Source organism: Macrobrachium nipponense, chromosome 39, assembly GCF_015104395.2.
Source record: "Macrobrachium nipponense isolate FS-2020 chromosome 39, ASM1510439v2, whole genome shotgun sequence".
Taxonomy (NCBI): domain Eukaryota; kingdom Metazoa; phylum Arthropoda; class Malacostraca; order Decapoda; family Palaemonidae; genus Macrobrachium; species Macrobrachium nipponense.
The window spans coordinates 22326135-22341237 of NC_061099.1; the positions used below are offsets into that span (position 1 = coordinate 22326135).

Sequence of the window (15103 nt, forward strand, 5' to 3'; positions counted from 1 at the left end):
TAGTCAGTTTTTATCTGTATATGTATTGGTATTAAAATGCTTATTTCTTCAGTTTATTGTTATGATTATTACTTTTTATTCTTATACTTTCATGGTTTAATGTGTTTTATGTTACAACATTTGCTTTGATATATGAATCACAGCCTGATGTTTTGATGAGTAGTATAGCATAGCCTTTAGACCTTATTTATTATTATACATAATACAGATCTTGTATCATATTGGCACTGAAAAGATTTAGGTTGGACTAAACTAATAAAGTAAATACATATTGGTTACTGGCACTTTCATAACAATATGAATACATAAATATAAAAATTTTAACACTGAAATGTATGTATGTAATAATGATCTTAATAGAATAATTATTTTAACTTTTTTATACTCTTTTTTATTGCAGGTGTTCGAGGATGCTGGAGCTGTTGTTGAAATGACATTGCGAGTAGTCCGAAGTGTTAGCGATACCTACGTTCCTCTGGGGGTCTTGACAGGTCCCTTCGTGCCTACCGTCTTGAACCCCGAGTGTTTGACCTCGATGCAGGGCATTTTAACCAATAACCATGCTGCCTCCAGCGACATATATCTCGCTGAAAAGGCCACTCATCGGTAAGACTGTAATGTAGTGCGTACAGTGCACATGAAATTTCTGTAATGAAAGAATTGGAGAATTTTTTTACCTTGTGTGTATGTGTGTGTAATACTACGTTCATTTCTCATATTAATCATAAGTTTATGGATTCTACAGAAATTCCTTGTAGTTTTTACATAGAGTTTTCAGTCCACATTCAGTATTGTATGCATGTAGAACCCATTTTACAGGTTTGTCTTCTAAACTAAACTGAATATGTTCCTGCAAGTTTAATTTTTTGTAATACAGTACAGACTAATTACTATACTATGATACAAATTTGTATTCTAGTTCACTGATTTATTAAAAAATTGGTTACACTCACTAGAAATTCTGTTGAATGCAGTAAGTGCTATGGGTTTATGTTCAGTCAGTTGGTTTAAAAAAGAAATTGCTGTGAAGTACATTAAAGAAATCTCCCCCTGAAATATGTAAGAAAACCTGACAAGCAAGAAAATTATCATTGTGAACGAGTTACCTTCACAAATCAATCATACATTATGGATCTGTGTGAAGAAAACTGAATTAGATTGGCACAAATAAACATTGATTACAATTATTTAATATTTCCTCTTTGTTGAAATTAATTAAGTTCCCTGTATGGTGCACTTAAAGCCTTAATACTGATCTTATAACAAAAAATGGCCCAGAAAAGTCTTTTTAGCCCATTTTATATAACTTCATCTTGCAAAGACAAAAATATTTTAGGCCAAAGAGTAATAGGACTTTCTCCCTCTCAAGCTTTCTCTATTCTCTCAGTAGTGAACTCACCCGATGAACAGAAAGACAGTTACTTACTGGATTAAAACTTACGCTATGAGAATTGTTATACTAATTTACTTCAACTAGTATCTGAAATTTGTATGTACAAAATATTGTCATATGTAGCTGCCCATGTGTACTATTTTGTTTGTTATAGTTATTGTTTATTTATTTATTTATTTTTCTCTCAGTTTAGTTTAAAAAAAAAAAAAAACAGAAACTGCAGGGTGAGAATTTTTACAATTTGCTTACAAAGTATGTTGAAATTTGGGGATACAACATTTTATCCTGTGGTAACCTCTGCCCTTGTCTATTGGTTTGTTACACAGTATTTTATTTTATTTTTTTTTTATGGTTTGGCCAGTGAAACAAATCACAAGAAACCACAGGTTGAGAATTGTTTTATGCTTAAAGTATTTAAAATTTTTGTACATAGTATAGCATATGTATGTCCTGTGTAGCTGCCCATGTCTGTTTGTTACACAGTATTTTATTTATTTATTTATTTTTTTTACAGTCTGGTCAACGAAACGAATCCCCAGAAACCGCAGGTTCTGGAGGTGGAGGTGTACCACTCCCGCGGCCTTATAGCGTCTGCCGTCCCGCAGTGTTTGCTGACACTGCCTCAGGGCGAATCCTCGTGGCCATGGCCCACACCCTTGATGGAAACACATTACCGTCCCCTGCCACACTCAGTGCCCTAATAATAAAAAACTATGGTGCGTATGTCAGTTTCTCCATAATTAAATACACTTTAGGGAAGTACTACTAGTCCCATGAGTGAATCTCACAGGCTGCAGTGTAATCATTACTAACGGTTCTTTTGCAGTTTTTCCATTAGCCCATAGGCTTCAAACAAACCCGTTCATTCCTGTTACTGTACCTCCATTCATATACTCTTTCTTCCAACTTATTTTCTGACCTCTCCAAAAATATTTCGTAGTACAACTGCGAGGTTTTTCTCATGTTGCACGTTTAAAACCTCCTGTACTCTTGATTTCCCTTTCAGCACTGTATGACCTCGTAGGTCCCAGAGCTTGGCCTTTGGCCTAAATTCAATATTCCTTAATATTCCATTTCCAGTTTCCATAACTAAGTAGCTATAAGATTTCAGTTCAAGTCTTTGTGACATTTAAGAATCAGTTACTACAGTACTATACAATTTTGACTCTACGTACTATCTTTTTAGTATAGGTATAACAGACAGTAGTTATGTAATATTGGCTGTTTCAGTTTTCTTTAAGATTGGTACAAATTTTTTTATGCATGACACTTACCTTGGCAGGTATATTATATGCTTATCCTCTTGACGCACTGGCAGATTTCAAAACTCGCGGCAACCGCTAGTACACTGGTAGTTCAGGTGATGGCCACCCCGCTCCCGTGGCGCTGGTACTTGGAACTATTCCCGTTTTCCTCAGATTTTCTCTGCCAGCCGAACGGCAACATCGTTGTTGGTTCTCTGTTAGAATTTCCTGCTCGTTATTTCTGACTTTTGGATATTGGTATCGTATTCACGAAGTTAGAGTGGCAATCGCATTTTGTTTGGACCTTGTTTAGTATGTCTGATCAGGAAGTATGTTTAGAGTTTGTGTGAAAGAAGGGTGTAAGGTGAGACTGCCGAAATCATCGGTAGATCCACATACTATTTGTAAGAAGTGTCGGGAGTTTGTATGTACGTGGGACAATAGGTGCAATGAATGTCAGTGTCTGAATGAGAAAGAGTGGAAGGCTCTTATGAAGTATGTGGAGAGATTAGAAAAAGATCGGGTTAGAAGATCTGTATCTAGGAGTGAAAGATCGGGATCTTCGAAAGTAAACCTTTGGATGAATCTTTGCATGTGTCTTCTCCAGCTCATTCACATGTAGATGTAGCACCTTCCCCCCAGGTTTTTCTCCTGCTCCAGTTGCTGTATCTGAGGATACTACTGATCCACAAATAGTGAAAGTGTTCGCTGCCCTTGCGTCCATGGGAGACCAAATTAACGATTAACAGACAAAGTGGAAGTGTTTGGTGACAGTGTTGTGGAGGGGGCGCCTGATCGTCTCTCTCGTGCTCCTAGACCGAGACCTCTGTCAAGCTCCCAGACCCAAGGGAGAAGGCATGTCGACAGTCGAAGGGAGGCGAGAGGGGTTGACTTGCGATCAGTCGTCCCTTCAGGCAGTCCTGTTGATAAGTCCCAGCTGCTGCAGTACGCCATAAGAAAAGGCGATACTGGGAAGTGCGTTATTCTTCGGATAGTTCAGACTCGGGAAGGAGTAGGTTCGGTTCGCGGAAGTATCGCGTCCTCTCAAGAGGTCATACTTTCCGTCCTCTTCACAGGAGGAAAGGGCTTTCGACAGTAGGGTGGAGTAGCCCTGAGATTTTTTCATCGGAGGATGAAGAGATGATCCCTATCAAAAGGAAGAGGATTTCACGTCAGTTTGGAAGTTCGCTCGCCTCTTTGTGTTAGCCCGGTGCGTCCTCGATCTCCTCATCATCATGGAGTCTCGTAAGGAGGCGGAAACGAAGGAGGTGCTGCGGGACATGCAGCAGAGATTGGCAGTGATGTTTTTCAATCATGGGAGAAAGCCCGAACAACCTTCGGTTAGACGTAAGGACTCGTCTCTCCCGGTTAAGTCCTCCAAGAGGACGCAGGACGTACAAACGCGATCCAGGACGCATGCGTCCCTTAAGAAGGAGAAGTACAGGACGCAGACGCCAAGAGGAGAAGTGATGGACGCATGGTGGACGCATACGTTCAGGAGGACGCAGACGCAGGCGGCAGCAAGTCAAAACATGTCTCGACAAGGAAGAGAGGAGTTTATAGGGAGTCAGTGCCGCATTCGCTTTCTAACAGGAGCTGCATAAGGACTCCTGAATTGGAGAGTCAGCAGGATCTTGGTTTTCAAGATATTTCTTCGCAGGAGGAAGAATTTGCGGAGAGTGCGGAAGAGGACAAGACGGAAGCTCCTTCTTCGGACTACAGGAGGCTAACAGAGTGCCTTCTTTCTTTGTTTGAAGGAGATTTTCAACCTTCAGGCCCGCCATCGCCTTTGTCGCAATTTTCGAAGACGAAGACCAGCCAAGAAATCGTCTTTTGTTTTTGAAAATTGACTTTGTCCATTTCGGCCAAGAAAGCCCTTCAACGCGGTAAATGAGTGGTTGAGGAGAAGAAAGAGTCGGGGAAGACTTCTTTTGTATTTCCTCCGGCCAAGTTGGCTTCGAAGTCTGGTGTTTGGTATGCTACGGGGGAAAGTCTTGGCCTGGGAGTGCCTGCCTCCTCCCAGGGAGACTTTTTCCAACATAGTGGGATAGCTCCGTAAGACCATGCTTTGCATTCAGCCAAAGTGTGGTGGACTTCGTCGGAGTTCGAACCACACTCAAAGGTATCTTTAGGACCTTTGAGGTGTTTAACTTTTCTTGACTGGTCGTTGGGGGCCCTGGCTCGAACTTCGGAGATGGAAGAGTCCGTCAGTATCCGACTTGTCGAGGAAAGTATTATGTCCTGTATGGATAAAGCCTTGAGAGATGGAGCTAATGAATTGGCTTCAATTTTTACAGCAGGCGTCTTGAAGAAAAGACATCTCTTATGCTCGTTCGCTGCTAAAGGGGTGTCGAACGCGCAAAAGTCGGAGTTGATGTTCTCTCCTCTGTCAGGACCAGCTCTTCCCGCAAGAGATCATTAAGGACATATCTCTCTCCCTCACTCAGAAGGCGACTCAAGATCTTCTTACGTCATCGGTAAGGAAGTATTTACCTTCTAAGGTCATGAATAAGACTACGAAGGATACGAAGACAGCACAGCAGCCCTTTCGGGGTAGGACTTTCGCTCGACCAGCATTTAGAGGGAAAAGAGTTTCCAATTCCAAACCAAAAGAGGGCCAAAACTTCAACCAAACAATGAGTCAGAAGTCCTCCAGACTTGTGTGGGGGCCAGACTTTTAGACTTCTGGGAAGTCTGGCAAAGCAAAGGAGCGGATCTTGGTCCGTAAAGGTAGCGAAGGAAGGGTACAAGATTCCCTTTCTCAAGAAACCACCTCTCGCTACAGCTCCGAGAGCCCTCAGGGGCTCATTACATCGATTTAGAGAAGAGAGAGGCTCTTTGGCATCAGGTCGTCACCATGATAGAAAAGGGGGCAATAGAAACCGGTTCTGGATCACGAATCCCCAGGGTTTTACAACCGTCTGTTTCTAGTACCGAAATCATCAGGAAGTTGGAGGCCGGTACTGGACGTAAGCCAGCTAAACTTGTTCGTAGAAAAGACAAGTTTACGATGGAGACGAACGATTCAGTACTGGCAGCGGTACGACCAGGGGACTGGATGGTAACACTGGACCTTCAGGATGCGTACTTCCATATTCCAATTCATCCAAGGTCCAGGAAATACTTTGAGATTCGTGATCCAGGGAAGGATTTATCAATTCAAAGCCCTGTGTTTCGGGCTGTGCACGGCGCCTCAAATTTTTACAAGAATGATGTCGAATGTGGCGAAGTGGCTTCATTTGGCAGGAGTCAGAGTCTCTCTCTACCTCGACGATTGGCTCATAAGAGCACAATCAAAACAGCAATGTCTGGAGGACAAGGACGTAACATTGGAATTAACTCAGCAACTGGGTCTGATGGTGAACCTGGAAAAGTCACGATTGATCCCTCTCAGGAACTAGTTTAATTGGGGATTCTGATATCCTCAGTGACTTTTCGGGCTTTTCCGTCACCCGAAAGGCAGACCATGTGTATACGGAAAGTGCAAGAATTCCTAATGAAAGACCAATGCTCAGCGAGAGAGTGGATGAGCCTGCTGGGGACACTCTCTTCGTTAGAGCGGTTCATTTCACTAGGGAGACTTCACATGAGGCCCTTACAGTTCTTTCTGAACGAAGTCTGGCCAAGAAGATCGCAACCAGATTCCTTCCGGTTTCCAATTCCTTCGAAGATAAAGGAGGGAACTAAAGTGGTGGCTAGTTCCGGAGAGGTTGTCTAGAGGGTACGTCACTCCAGCAGAGGAACCCAGACCGGATATTATTTTCCGACGCGTCAGAACGCAGGCTGGGGAGCGACGCTGGGCCCTCGGGAGGAGTCAGGCCTTTGGAGCGAAGAAGAAAAGGCATGGACATAAACAGGAAGGAACTGATGGCGATCTTCTTGGCTATGAAAGCGTTCAGACCGTGGATCAGCGGCAAAGTGGTGCAGATCAACGCGGACAATACCACAGCTCTGGCATATATACGGAAACAAGGAGGAACCCACTCGTTGTCCCTTTGCAACCTGGCGAAGGAGATTCTTCTTTGGTCGCAGAGAGAAAACGTCACCCTGCTCACCAGGTTCATTCAGGGAGAGAAGAACGTCAGGGCGGATCTGTTGAGCAGGGGACGGACAAGTGCTTTCCACGGAGTGGATGTTGCATCTTCAAGTATGCCAGAGACTGTGGAAGCTCTGGGGCACTCCAGTAGTGGATCTTTTCGCTACCGCAGCGACGAAGAGGTTACCGAACTATTGTTCTCCAATCCCGGACCCTCTTTGCAGTCGCAGTCGATGCCTTCCTACTAGATTGGACGGGTCTAGATGCGTACGCTTTTCCCCGTTCAAGATTTTAGGAAAGGTAATGAAAAAATTCAGGGAAAGTCGAGGAACAAGGCTGACCCTGATAGCCCATACTGGCCGGCCCAAACGTGGTTCACAGAGGTACTGGAATGGACAGTAGATTCTCCGAGAAGTCTACCCCACGAGAGTAGATCTTCTCAAACAACCCCACTTCGACAGGTTCCACAAGAACACCCTCGCTCTGGGTCTGACTGCGTTCAGACTATCGAAAGACTTGTCAGAGCGAGGGGGTTTTCTAGAGAACAGCGAAGGCAGTTGCAAGAGCACGAAGGCCATCGACTATCAAAGTGTACCAGTCGAAGTGGGAGAACTTCCGTAAATGGTGTAAGAATCGGAAGATTTCTTCATCCAGTACCTCTGTGACACAGATTGCAGATTTCCTGCTATACCTGAAGAAAGAACTAGGTTTGGCTAATCAGACGATTAGAGGCTATAAGTGTATGTTGTCTGCAGTGTTTAGACACAGAGGTTTAAACCTGTCCAATGACGCAGATCTTAGAGATCTCCTCAGATCGTTTGATACAAAGAAGGATCGACGGTGCAGAACCCCTTCTTGGAATTTGGATGTCGTTCTCAAATTCTTGGAGACGGATAAGTTCGAACCTATGGGCAGTGCGCCTTTGCGAGAGCTAACGAAGAAACTATCTTCTTAGTAGCCTTAGCTACAGCTAAAAGGATTAGCGAGCTGCAAGCTATTGACAAGCAAATAGGATGGAAGCACAACAAAGCAGTTTGTTCTTTTCAACAGGAGTTCTTAGCAAAGAATGAGAATCCTTCGCATCCATGGCCAAGATCATTTTGAGGAATTGAAGGACTGTCTGACTCTGGTAGGTCAAGAACAAGAAAGGGTTCTTTGCCCAGTAAGAGCCTTACGGTTTTACGTAGAAAGAACAAGAAGCATTAGGGGAACTTCATGTTCTCTGTGGTGCCCGTTAAAGATCCTACTAGACCTATGTCTAAAAACGCAATGGCTTTCTTTGTAAGAGAAGTCATTAAAGATGCTCATTTGCTTTGTCAGGAGGAATGCTTCGGTATAATTAAAGTTAAAGCTCATGAGGTGAGAGCAGTAGCTACGTCCTTAGCATTCAGGAAAAATTTAGCCCTCAAGGACATTATAGATTCAACGTATTGGAGGACAAACTCTGTGTTTGCCTCTCATTACCTTAGAGACGTGAAGACAACTTTTGTTTATAATTGTCAAACGTTAGGCCCGTATGTATCCTCAGGTACAGTACTGGGCAAAGGAGTTTCCACCCATACCTATAACATGCTAGGTTTTTATATTAATTAGGTTATAGTGTTTTTATGGTTGTCTGAGAAGGTTAAGACCAGCTCAGTCTGTTGTTAGTGTTATTATATGTGTGTGTGGTTCAGGTGACTAACTTTCCTAGCATGAATGCCCGTGGTAAATGAGGGCTAGGGTTCTCTGTCAACAAATTGGTCACGTCCAGTTGTCAGGCCCTTATTGTTAGCTTTCTCAACAAACAGGTCACGTCCTAGTTGAGAGCTACTAAGGTTTAGCAGGCTAAGAGCAGGACCTACGAAGTCAGCTACCTTAGCAGGTAAGGAACATAATACATAGTTCTAAAAATTTAGTTAATTTTTGAATTATGACGATGTTGCTGTCTATGACCCCACCTCCAAATGTGTCAATCAGCTATATATACCTGCCAGGTAAGTGTCATGCATAAAAATGGTATTGTTATGATACAATAAAGTTTTATGCATACTTACCTGGCAGGTATATATAATTAAATTCCCACCCTCCTCCCCTCAGGAGACAGGGTTCAGAGAAATCTGAGGAAAACGGGAATAGTTCCAAGTACCAGCGCCACGGGAGCGGTGGTGGCCATCACCTGAAACTACCAGTGTACTAGCGGTTGCCGCGAGTTTTGAAATTCTGCCAGTGCGTCAAGAGGATAGGCTATATATATACCTGCCAGGTAAGTATGCATAAAACTTTATTGTATCATAACAATCCATTTTTATCAATAGTTCAGGTTGAGTAAGGCAGGAGTTTACTCATGAATTTATATGCTGTACAGTAGTACAGTATACAAAAACACGTTTTCATTATTTTCAGTTCTAGTTATTTACAATCATATGGAGATCTTTGTTTCCAGTAATCCACTTTTAGTTTGTTTGTAGGAATTGAGTTGTTCTGGATCAGCAATGAAATTACTATTATATCTATCACAAATAATATTCTATTATTTCGGATGATGTACATACCTCTTTTTGACTGATGCATTACAAATTACATACTAGCATTGGAGGAGTCTTCCCCAAATCAGGCCAAAAAGTTCCATTTTGAATGATACTGAAGGTTCGAGAGGTAAAAGGCAGCATTTTTGCCTTTGCCTTTGAGGTGTGTCAGAAAGAAGGAGGCTGTGGGGATCCTAAAGACACAAGAAAGGGCAAACTTACCTCAAAATGATTTCCGAGAGCCCTCCAGATCCAGTTGGCATTTTGTGTTGCAAGTCTTCAGGTTTCTCTACTTTTGCAGCATTTTTATTTGTCATGCAGTCATGTCATTAGATTTCATAGCTGATGCTTACTCTGATATATAAAGTGACTTTGATTTAGAAAGAGGGGCCTCTTTATTTTGGAAATCTCAGCAATTTGGGTCCTTAATCAGTCTAATAGTTACTAGAATTAGCAGCTGAAGTGCAGGCACCATTTTTAATAATTTATTTATATTTTTATATATTTATTTATAAAGTCATCAATTTATCTCCTTTATTTCTAATAACTGATCTCATATTTCAGTACATGTATTTCATATTATCTTCTGTGACTTCTTTCAAATGTACACCATGTTCTTTGGCTGCTTAAATTTGCAAGCCTAAGGCAGCTGTTGGATATGAATCTTGAAATTCATATTGAAAGTAAACATTGTTTAATAGAATTTTATTTTAGAGGCTAAAAATGCACTTTATTATGTACCAATACCAATAAGTAATTTAACCAAACCTCTGAATACCCCACCTGGTACTTAGAGAAATATATCTTCATTTAGAATTCTGAATAGAAATATATCTCATTCAGAATTTTGGATTAACCTTTATCCTGAAAAAAATATCAAATGATAAGTATGTTTAGCTATAAACACTATACTGAATTTCATTTCTGTTATGTATTACATTGTAGTTTCTTGTTCAAAGGCCAAAAACATAGCTATGTGTGATTATAATGCCGGTGAGCGAGCAATGCTGATCAAAACTCGCGATGGAGATTGGGCCATTGTTGTTGCAACTTGGGCTGGTCTTCGAAGAGGTATACCAGGAACTCTAGGTTAGTAACATCTTATATAAATGATGTAAAACAATAGTAGTACTGTCCTTGAATATAGCATATGTATATCAGTTGACCATCACAATTGCTTACATCAAACCTCATATATATACTATATTAGTACAGTAATATATGAACATTTTTTATCATCCTATAAACATCACAGGAAACACATGCATACTGTCAAATGAATTGTGACCTTGATTATCGATACAATATTAAAATTTCATACAGATATCTTACACTGCATGTTGAGAAAGAGAGAGAAAGATATATGTAGAGCTATTTAGATAACATCTAGTAATTTTAGTGTGAATATCCCTGTACTAATCTCAAGAGCAGATGTCTTGAAATTCTACCCATCATGCAACTCTTATTAAAAGATAGTGTTTCAACCCTTGATTCTAGCAAAAAGGTACAAAAATTAGTTATAAAGGAAGGACAGTTAACTTTAGTCTCACAGGGTGTACCGTTAACTTTAGTTTCAATTCTATACATTACCATACCTGCAAATTGTAATCACTTATGCTGTAGCTTATGAATAATGATCAATAGCTTTTAAGTTACTACAATGCTGTAATTTAATGTATCTTAGACAAAAATATTAATAAAAACATAATGGTTCCCAACAGCCAAGCGTGGAGTACCTGGAAGTCCGGGCCACTTGGTGGTCCGTATCCATTGCCCACCCACTGCTCCTGCCAAATTGTATCGTTGCCTTACGAGCAACAGTTGTACAGCTGTGATATTCAAGATCTTTATATTGATATGCAAAAAGGCATATTGAAGGTAACCACAGAGTTGTGTACAATAGAAAATTTTTTAGATTTAGAAATTTTTTAGGTGACTACGTATAGTTCTGGTTACCCATCCATAGTATCATGAATGAAAAAGTATATTCGTTTTCTTCCACTTGGCGTCATGAATTATGTGCAGTTGAGATAAGGCTTTGGCATTGAATACAGACACTATTTTGGTACCTGCGCATATTATAAGATATAAAACTGTTATAGTTTTTTTTTTTTAGAGTAATTAATTACTGTAATTTACACAAAGGATCAATTAACAGGAAACCATTTAAACTGATGGTAATAAGATAAGTTACATATTGAAAAGCTGTTTCAATTCCATAGCATTTTTGCAGAATCAGGTGTCATCTTATGATTGATGTTTATAAAGTAAATACGTACTGTAATATAAATTTCTAGTTGCACATTTAATTTTATGTCACTAGACAGTATTTATAACTGCTTTTAATACAGTAATTACATTTTTCAAAGTCCTTTCTCTATTGACAGTCAGCATTCTTTCTTTTAGGAAATGGCGACTCAAATGACTGGGTGCAAAAACGTAGCTCTGGGACTAAGCATCACGGTGCTGCACATCATCTGTCAGCCACGCTATGTACAAGAAGACGGTGACTCTGTCGATGGACAGGTAGAACAGTCGCTCGATCCACTGTCCTACCCTCGAAGGATACCCATCGAGTCGCTGAAGCTTGTTGGAGCTCTGGGCTTTTTCTGTGCATCTGCCCCAACTATCGCCCTCCGCAAGAACAAGCGTGAAGTGGATCCAACTGGGACAGCAACTATGACCCACCTTGCCATCATGGGAACAGGGACCTGTGGAGGAGCCTGCGGTTCCTGTGGTGGGTGTGGAGGCTGTGGAGGAGGGTACTACGCTACCTTCGGGAGCCAGCCGTACAGTGGATGGGTCAAGAGCGGCGATGGCGGCTGCAATGGGACCGGTTTCGGAGGCGATAGTGGAGGAGATACTGGTGGAGATGGAGATGGAGGTGGGGATGGAGGAGGCGTGGACGTTTTCGGTTACATCTTTGGAACGGCTGCTGCAGACGCTGGTGGGGGCAGTGGTGGAGATGCTGGAGGAGGCTGTGGTAGCTGCGGAGGATGTGGGGGCTGTGGAGGCTGTGGGGGATAGGAAGAGAGGGAGAGAGGAAGGAAGTACCATTTCGTCAATGTGTGTCAAAATGATGGAGTGCCTTTCACACACACCAACTTGTTGCCTCCCTTTAAACGTAGTTGAAATTACTGTTTTAAATCTTGTTTACTGCTCTGCAGAAGTTAGGCATTGTTGTTGCTCCATGTGCATTCGATATATTGTACAAATGTTGTTCGTTTTGATGTAGGAATCGAATTACAATGTGGTTTTTTATCTTTCGGAAGAATTTATTAGCAACTCTCTAAGAGTTGTACACAGTATTGTATCTAGCCTCATACTTGTCACTTTTATGTTATGACAAAAAAGGTAGAGTATATTTTGATAATTTGTTATTTTGTTTTAAGAAGAGTTTTTTATAATATAAATATTCCTCTTTATTTTGATACTCAATGACCATTATTTTATAGCTTGCGGGCGCTGCGTCGTAGCCTTTGGTAGCATTGTTCGAATATATTGTTTGGTGTATTTTGTATTTTGGAACGATTATCTCGAGCAGACCTCAGAATATTTTTTTAATAGCGGAATGCTTGTGTACGTATTACTTGATGAAGCTGGTATGTTTCAGTGCTGGCTGTGTCTGGACTCTGGCCTTATTTTCGAATGCTGGCTTTTATGTTCAAATGCTAGTTCTATTCGAATGCTGGCTTTAAAAAGATGTATGTAGTATGTTTCTACATCGTAAGTAATTAAACTGCCCCAAACCATAGTGTGGTGTTGTATAGTTTTATTTCCTCACATACCTGTTTTCCTTCTTGGAATATTTATGGATTAGTCTACTTGGCCTGTTAAGCGATATTAATGTAAATATTCACAAGGATTGTAAAGTCATACAACAACTTTACATGGATTCTATAGTCATACAATAACTTTACAGGGATTGTATATGTAGTCATACAGTAACTTTATAGGGATTGTCTAGTCATACAATAACTTCACAGAGGCTATCTAGTCATACAATAACTTCACACGGATTGTCTAGTCATCAATAACTTTACAGGGATTGTGAAGTCATATAACTTTACAGGGATTGTACATATAATTGTACAATAACTTAATTTACAGGGATTCTCTATCTTACAATAACTGGAAAAATGCAATACACAACAACAGTTAATCAGGTGTTTATCAAATTTATCTCTAGCAAATACAATAGTTGCAAAATTAACTACTTCCTTCAAAGTACAGAGCCATTTAACTGTATCCATCCCAATGTACAGAAAAGATGCTTACAGAACATGTATATCAATGGATCAGTCAGCCCAAGTGAGCATTTATGTAACCAATGACGTGAATGACAGGGCCTACTGGTACAGGTCACCAAACCGTGAGTCCTTGTTGATTCATGGAATGTGTTTGTTCCATTCACATGTTAACAGAATGAACATATCTCAGACCTCAGTCAACTTTATTGTAGTCTATCATACAATTAGCTTAAGTTAGACCATCAGAAAACCTGGGAGAATTACCATGAATATCATCATTCTCAAGGCCAAGATATTACGAGTGTCAGCTAGACCATGGTACCCCCAGAGGTAAGGTAAAACAAGACCTGTCACTCTTGAACCTTTTGTCCACGGGAGCATTATCTAGGAAGCCTGCACATGCAAGAGATGAGTCTAGGTCAGTTCTTCTGTCAAGAAAGAGATGGGAAGACGAGGAGTTGCAAGCAAGCCCAAAGATGATTAGCGCCTCAGTGGCGTGGTTGGTATGGTGTTGGCGTCCCACCTCGGTGGTCGAGGGTTTGATTCTCGGCCATTCCATTGAGGAGTGAGAGTTGTGTATTTCTGGTGATAGAAGTTCACTCTCGATGTGGTTCGGAAGTCACGTAAAGCCGTTGGTCCCGTTGCTGAATAACCACTGGTTCCATGCAACGTAAAACCACCATACAAACAAACAAACCCATTCTTAGACCAAACTTCTTGTGTCTTTTGGGGACAAATTTGTTGTGGGACTTCGGCAGGACACATTGTACACATAACTGGAGCCTTAAATCATTGTTTTTCCGAATGAACTGAATAAATAAATTGGTGATATTTATGTCATAAAATGACACATTAAATTTTCATTTCCAATAAAAGAAAAGGTGTTGATTTCTTTATCATTAACTTTACTTTAGATTTTGTGATTTGCTAATTAATGATTATTAATTATTTTTAAATAAAAGTGATATTTTTTCGCCTGTATTTCGCAAATGCGACAAGTTTCCCTTCGGTTTTTTTCCCCGCCTTAATGTTGGGGCTGCAATGTGCGGCATCCGGGTTACTGTGCTCACATGGCAATTTAAGGGGACATTCTTGGATCCCAATAGTGGCGAGCGCTGCTATTCTGTATTGGTTATACTATGTAATTAAGTGTACGTATCTTCATGAAGACGACGAACCAGCTAAGTATCTAATATAAGTTAATTTGCATGTTTGGCCAAATGTGTATAGGAGTTATATAAGAATGCTAGGTTAGTTCTCGTGTGACGTGTCTGCGTTTGGCAACTACCAACGAGATTTAAGGTAAATACAAGTTGATTTCTTGTTTGTAATCAAATTCTAGTGCCTAAAATTCCTACCGTGGTTGCCTTCTTAAAGAAAATTATGTGCTGTGGACCATGCTGAACAATTGGAGGATATAATTTCAGCACAATTTATAAATCCCAATCATAGGGGACTAAAAGCCCTGAAGAAGAGCCAGAGACTGCAAGGGTTGTGAACAGGCTTATTCGGACCTTGGCTGATTCCGACCATGTACTGGCTCATTCGGACCTTTATCCAGGCGTATTCGGACTTTCATATGATTGGTCGATTTTTCTTTGCAGTTTTACCTCCCGAACAAGAATTTTAAGTAATATTTATTCGGACGACTGTAATTAACCCCCAGGGGCTCT

General features: G+C 40.8%; 2 protein-coding genes across 2 annotated transcripts in view; both read left to right on the forward strand.

Moving 5' to 3' along the window:
* LOC135210199 (uncharacterized) overlaps window positions 1-11071 on the forward strand; it is a 138245-nt gene extending 127174 nt beyond the window's left edge. The window contains exons 13-14 of the mRNA XM_064243034.1: window positions 10140-10269; window positions 10902-11071. Of these exons, the coding sequence (XP_064099104.1) occupies window positions 10140-10269; window positions 10902-11056 (285 nt within the window). The 3' untranslated portion in view covers window positions 11057-11071. The remainder of the gene's footprint in view (window positions 1-10139; window positions 10270-10901) is intronic.
* A 503-nt stretch (window positions 11072-11574) lies between these two features.
* Window positions 11575-12934, forward strand: LOC135210200 (uncharacterized). The gene has a single exon (XM_064243035.1). It carries the CDS (start codon window positions 11590-11592, stop codon window positions 12205-12207), a length of 618 nt encoding a protein of 205 aa, XP_064099105.1. The 5' UTR covers window positions 11575-11589; the 3' UTR covers window positions 12208-12934.
* Window positions 12935-15103: the final 2169 nt, after the last annotated feature.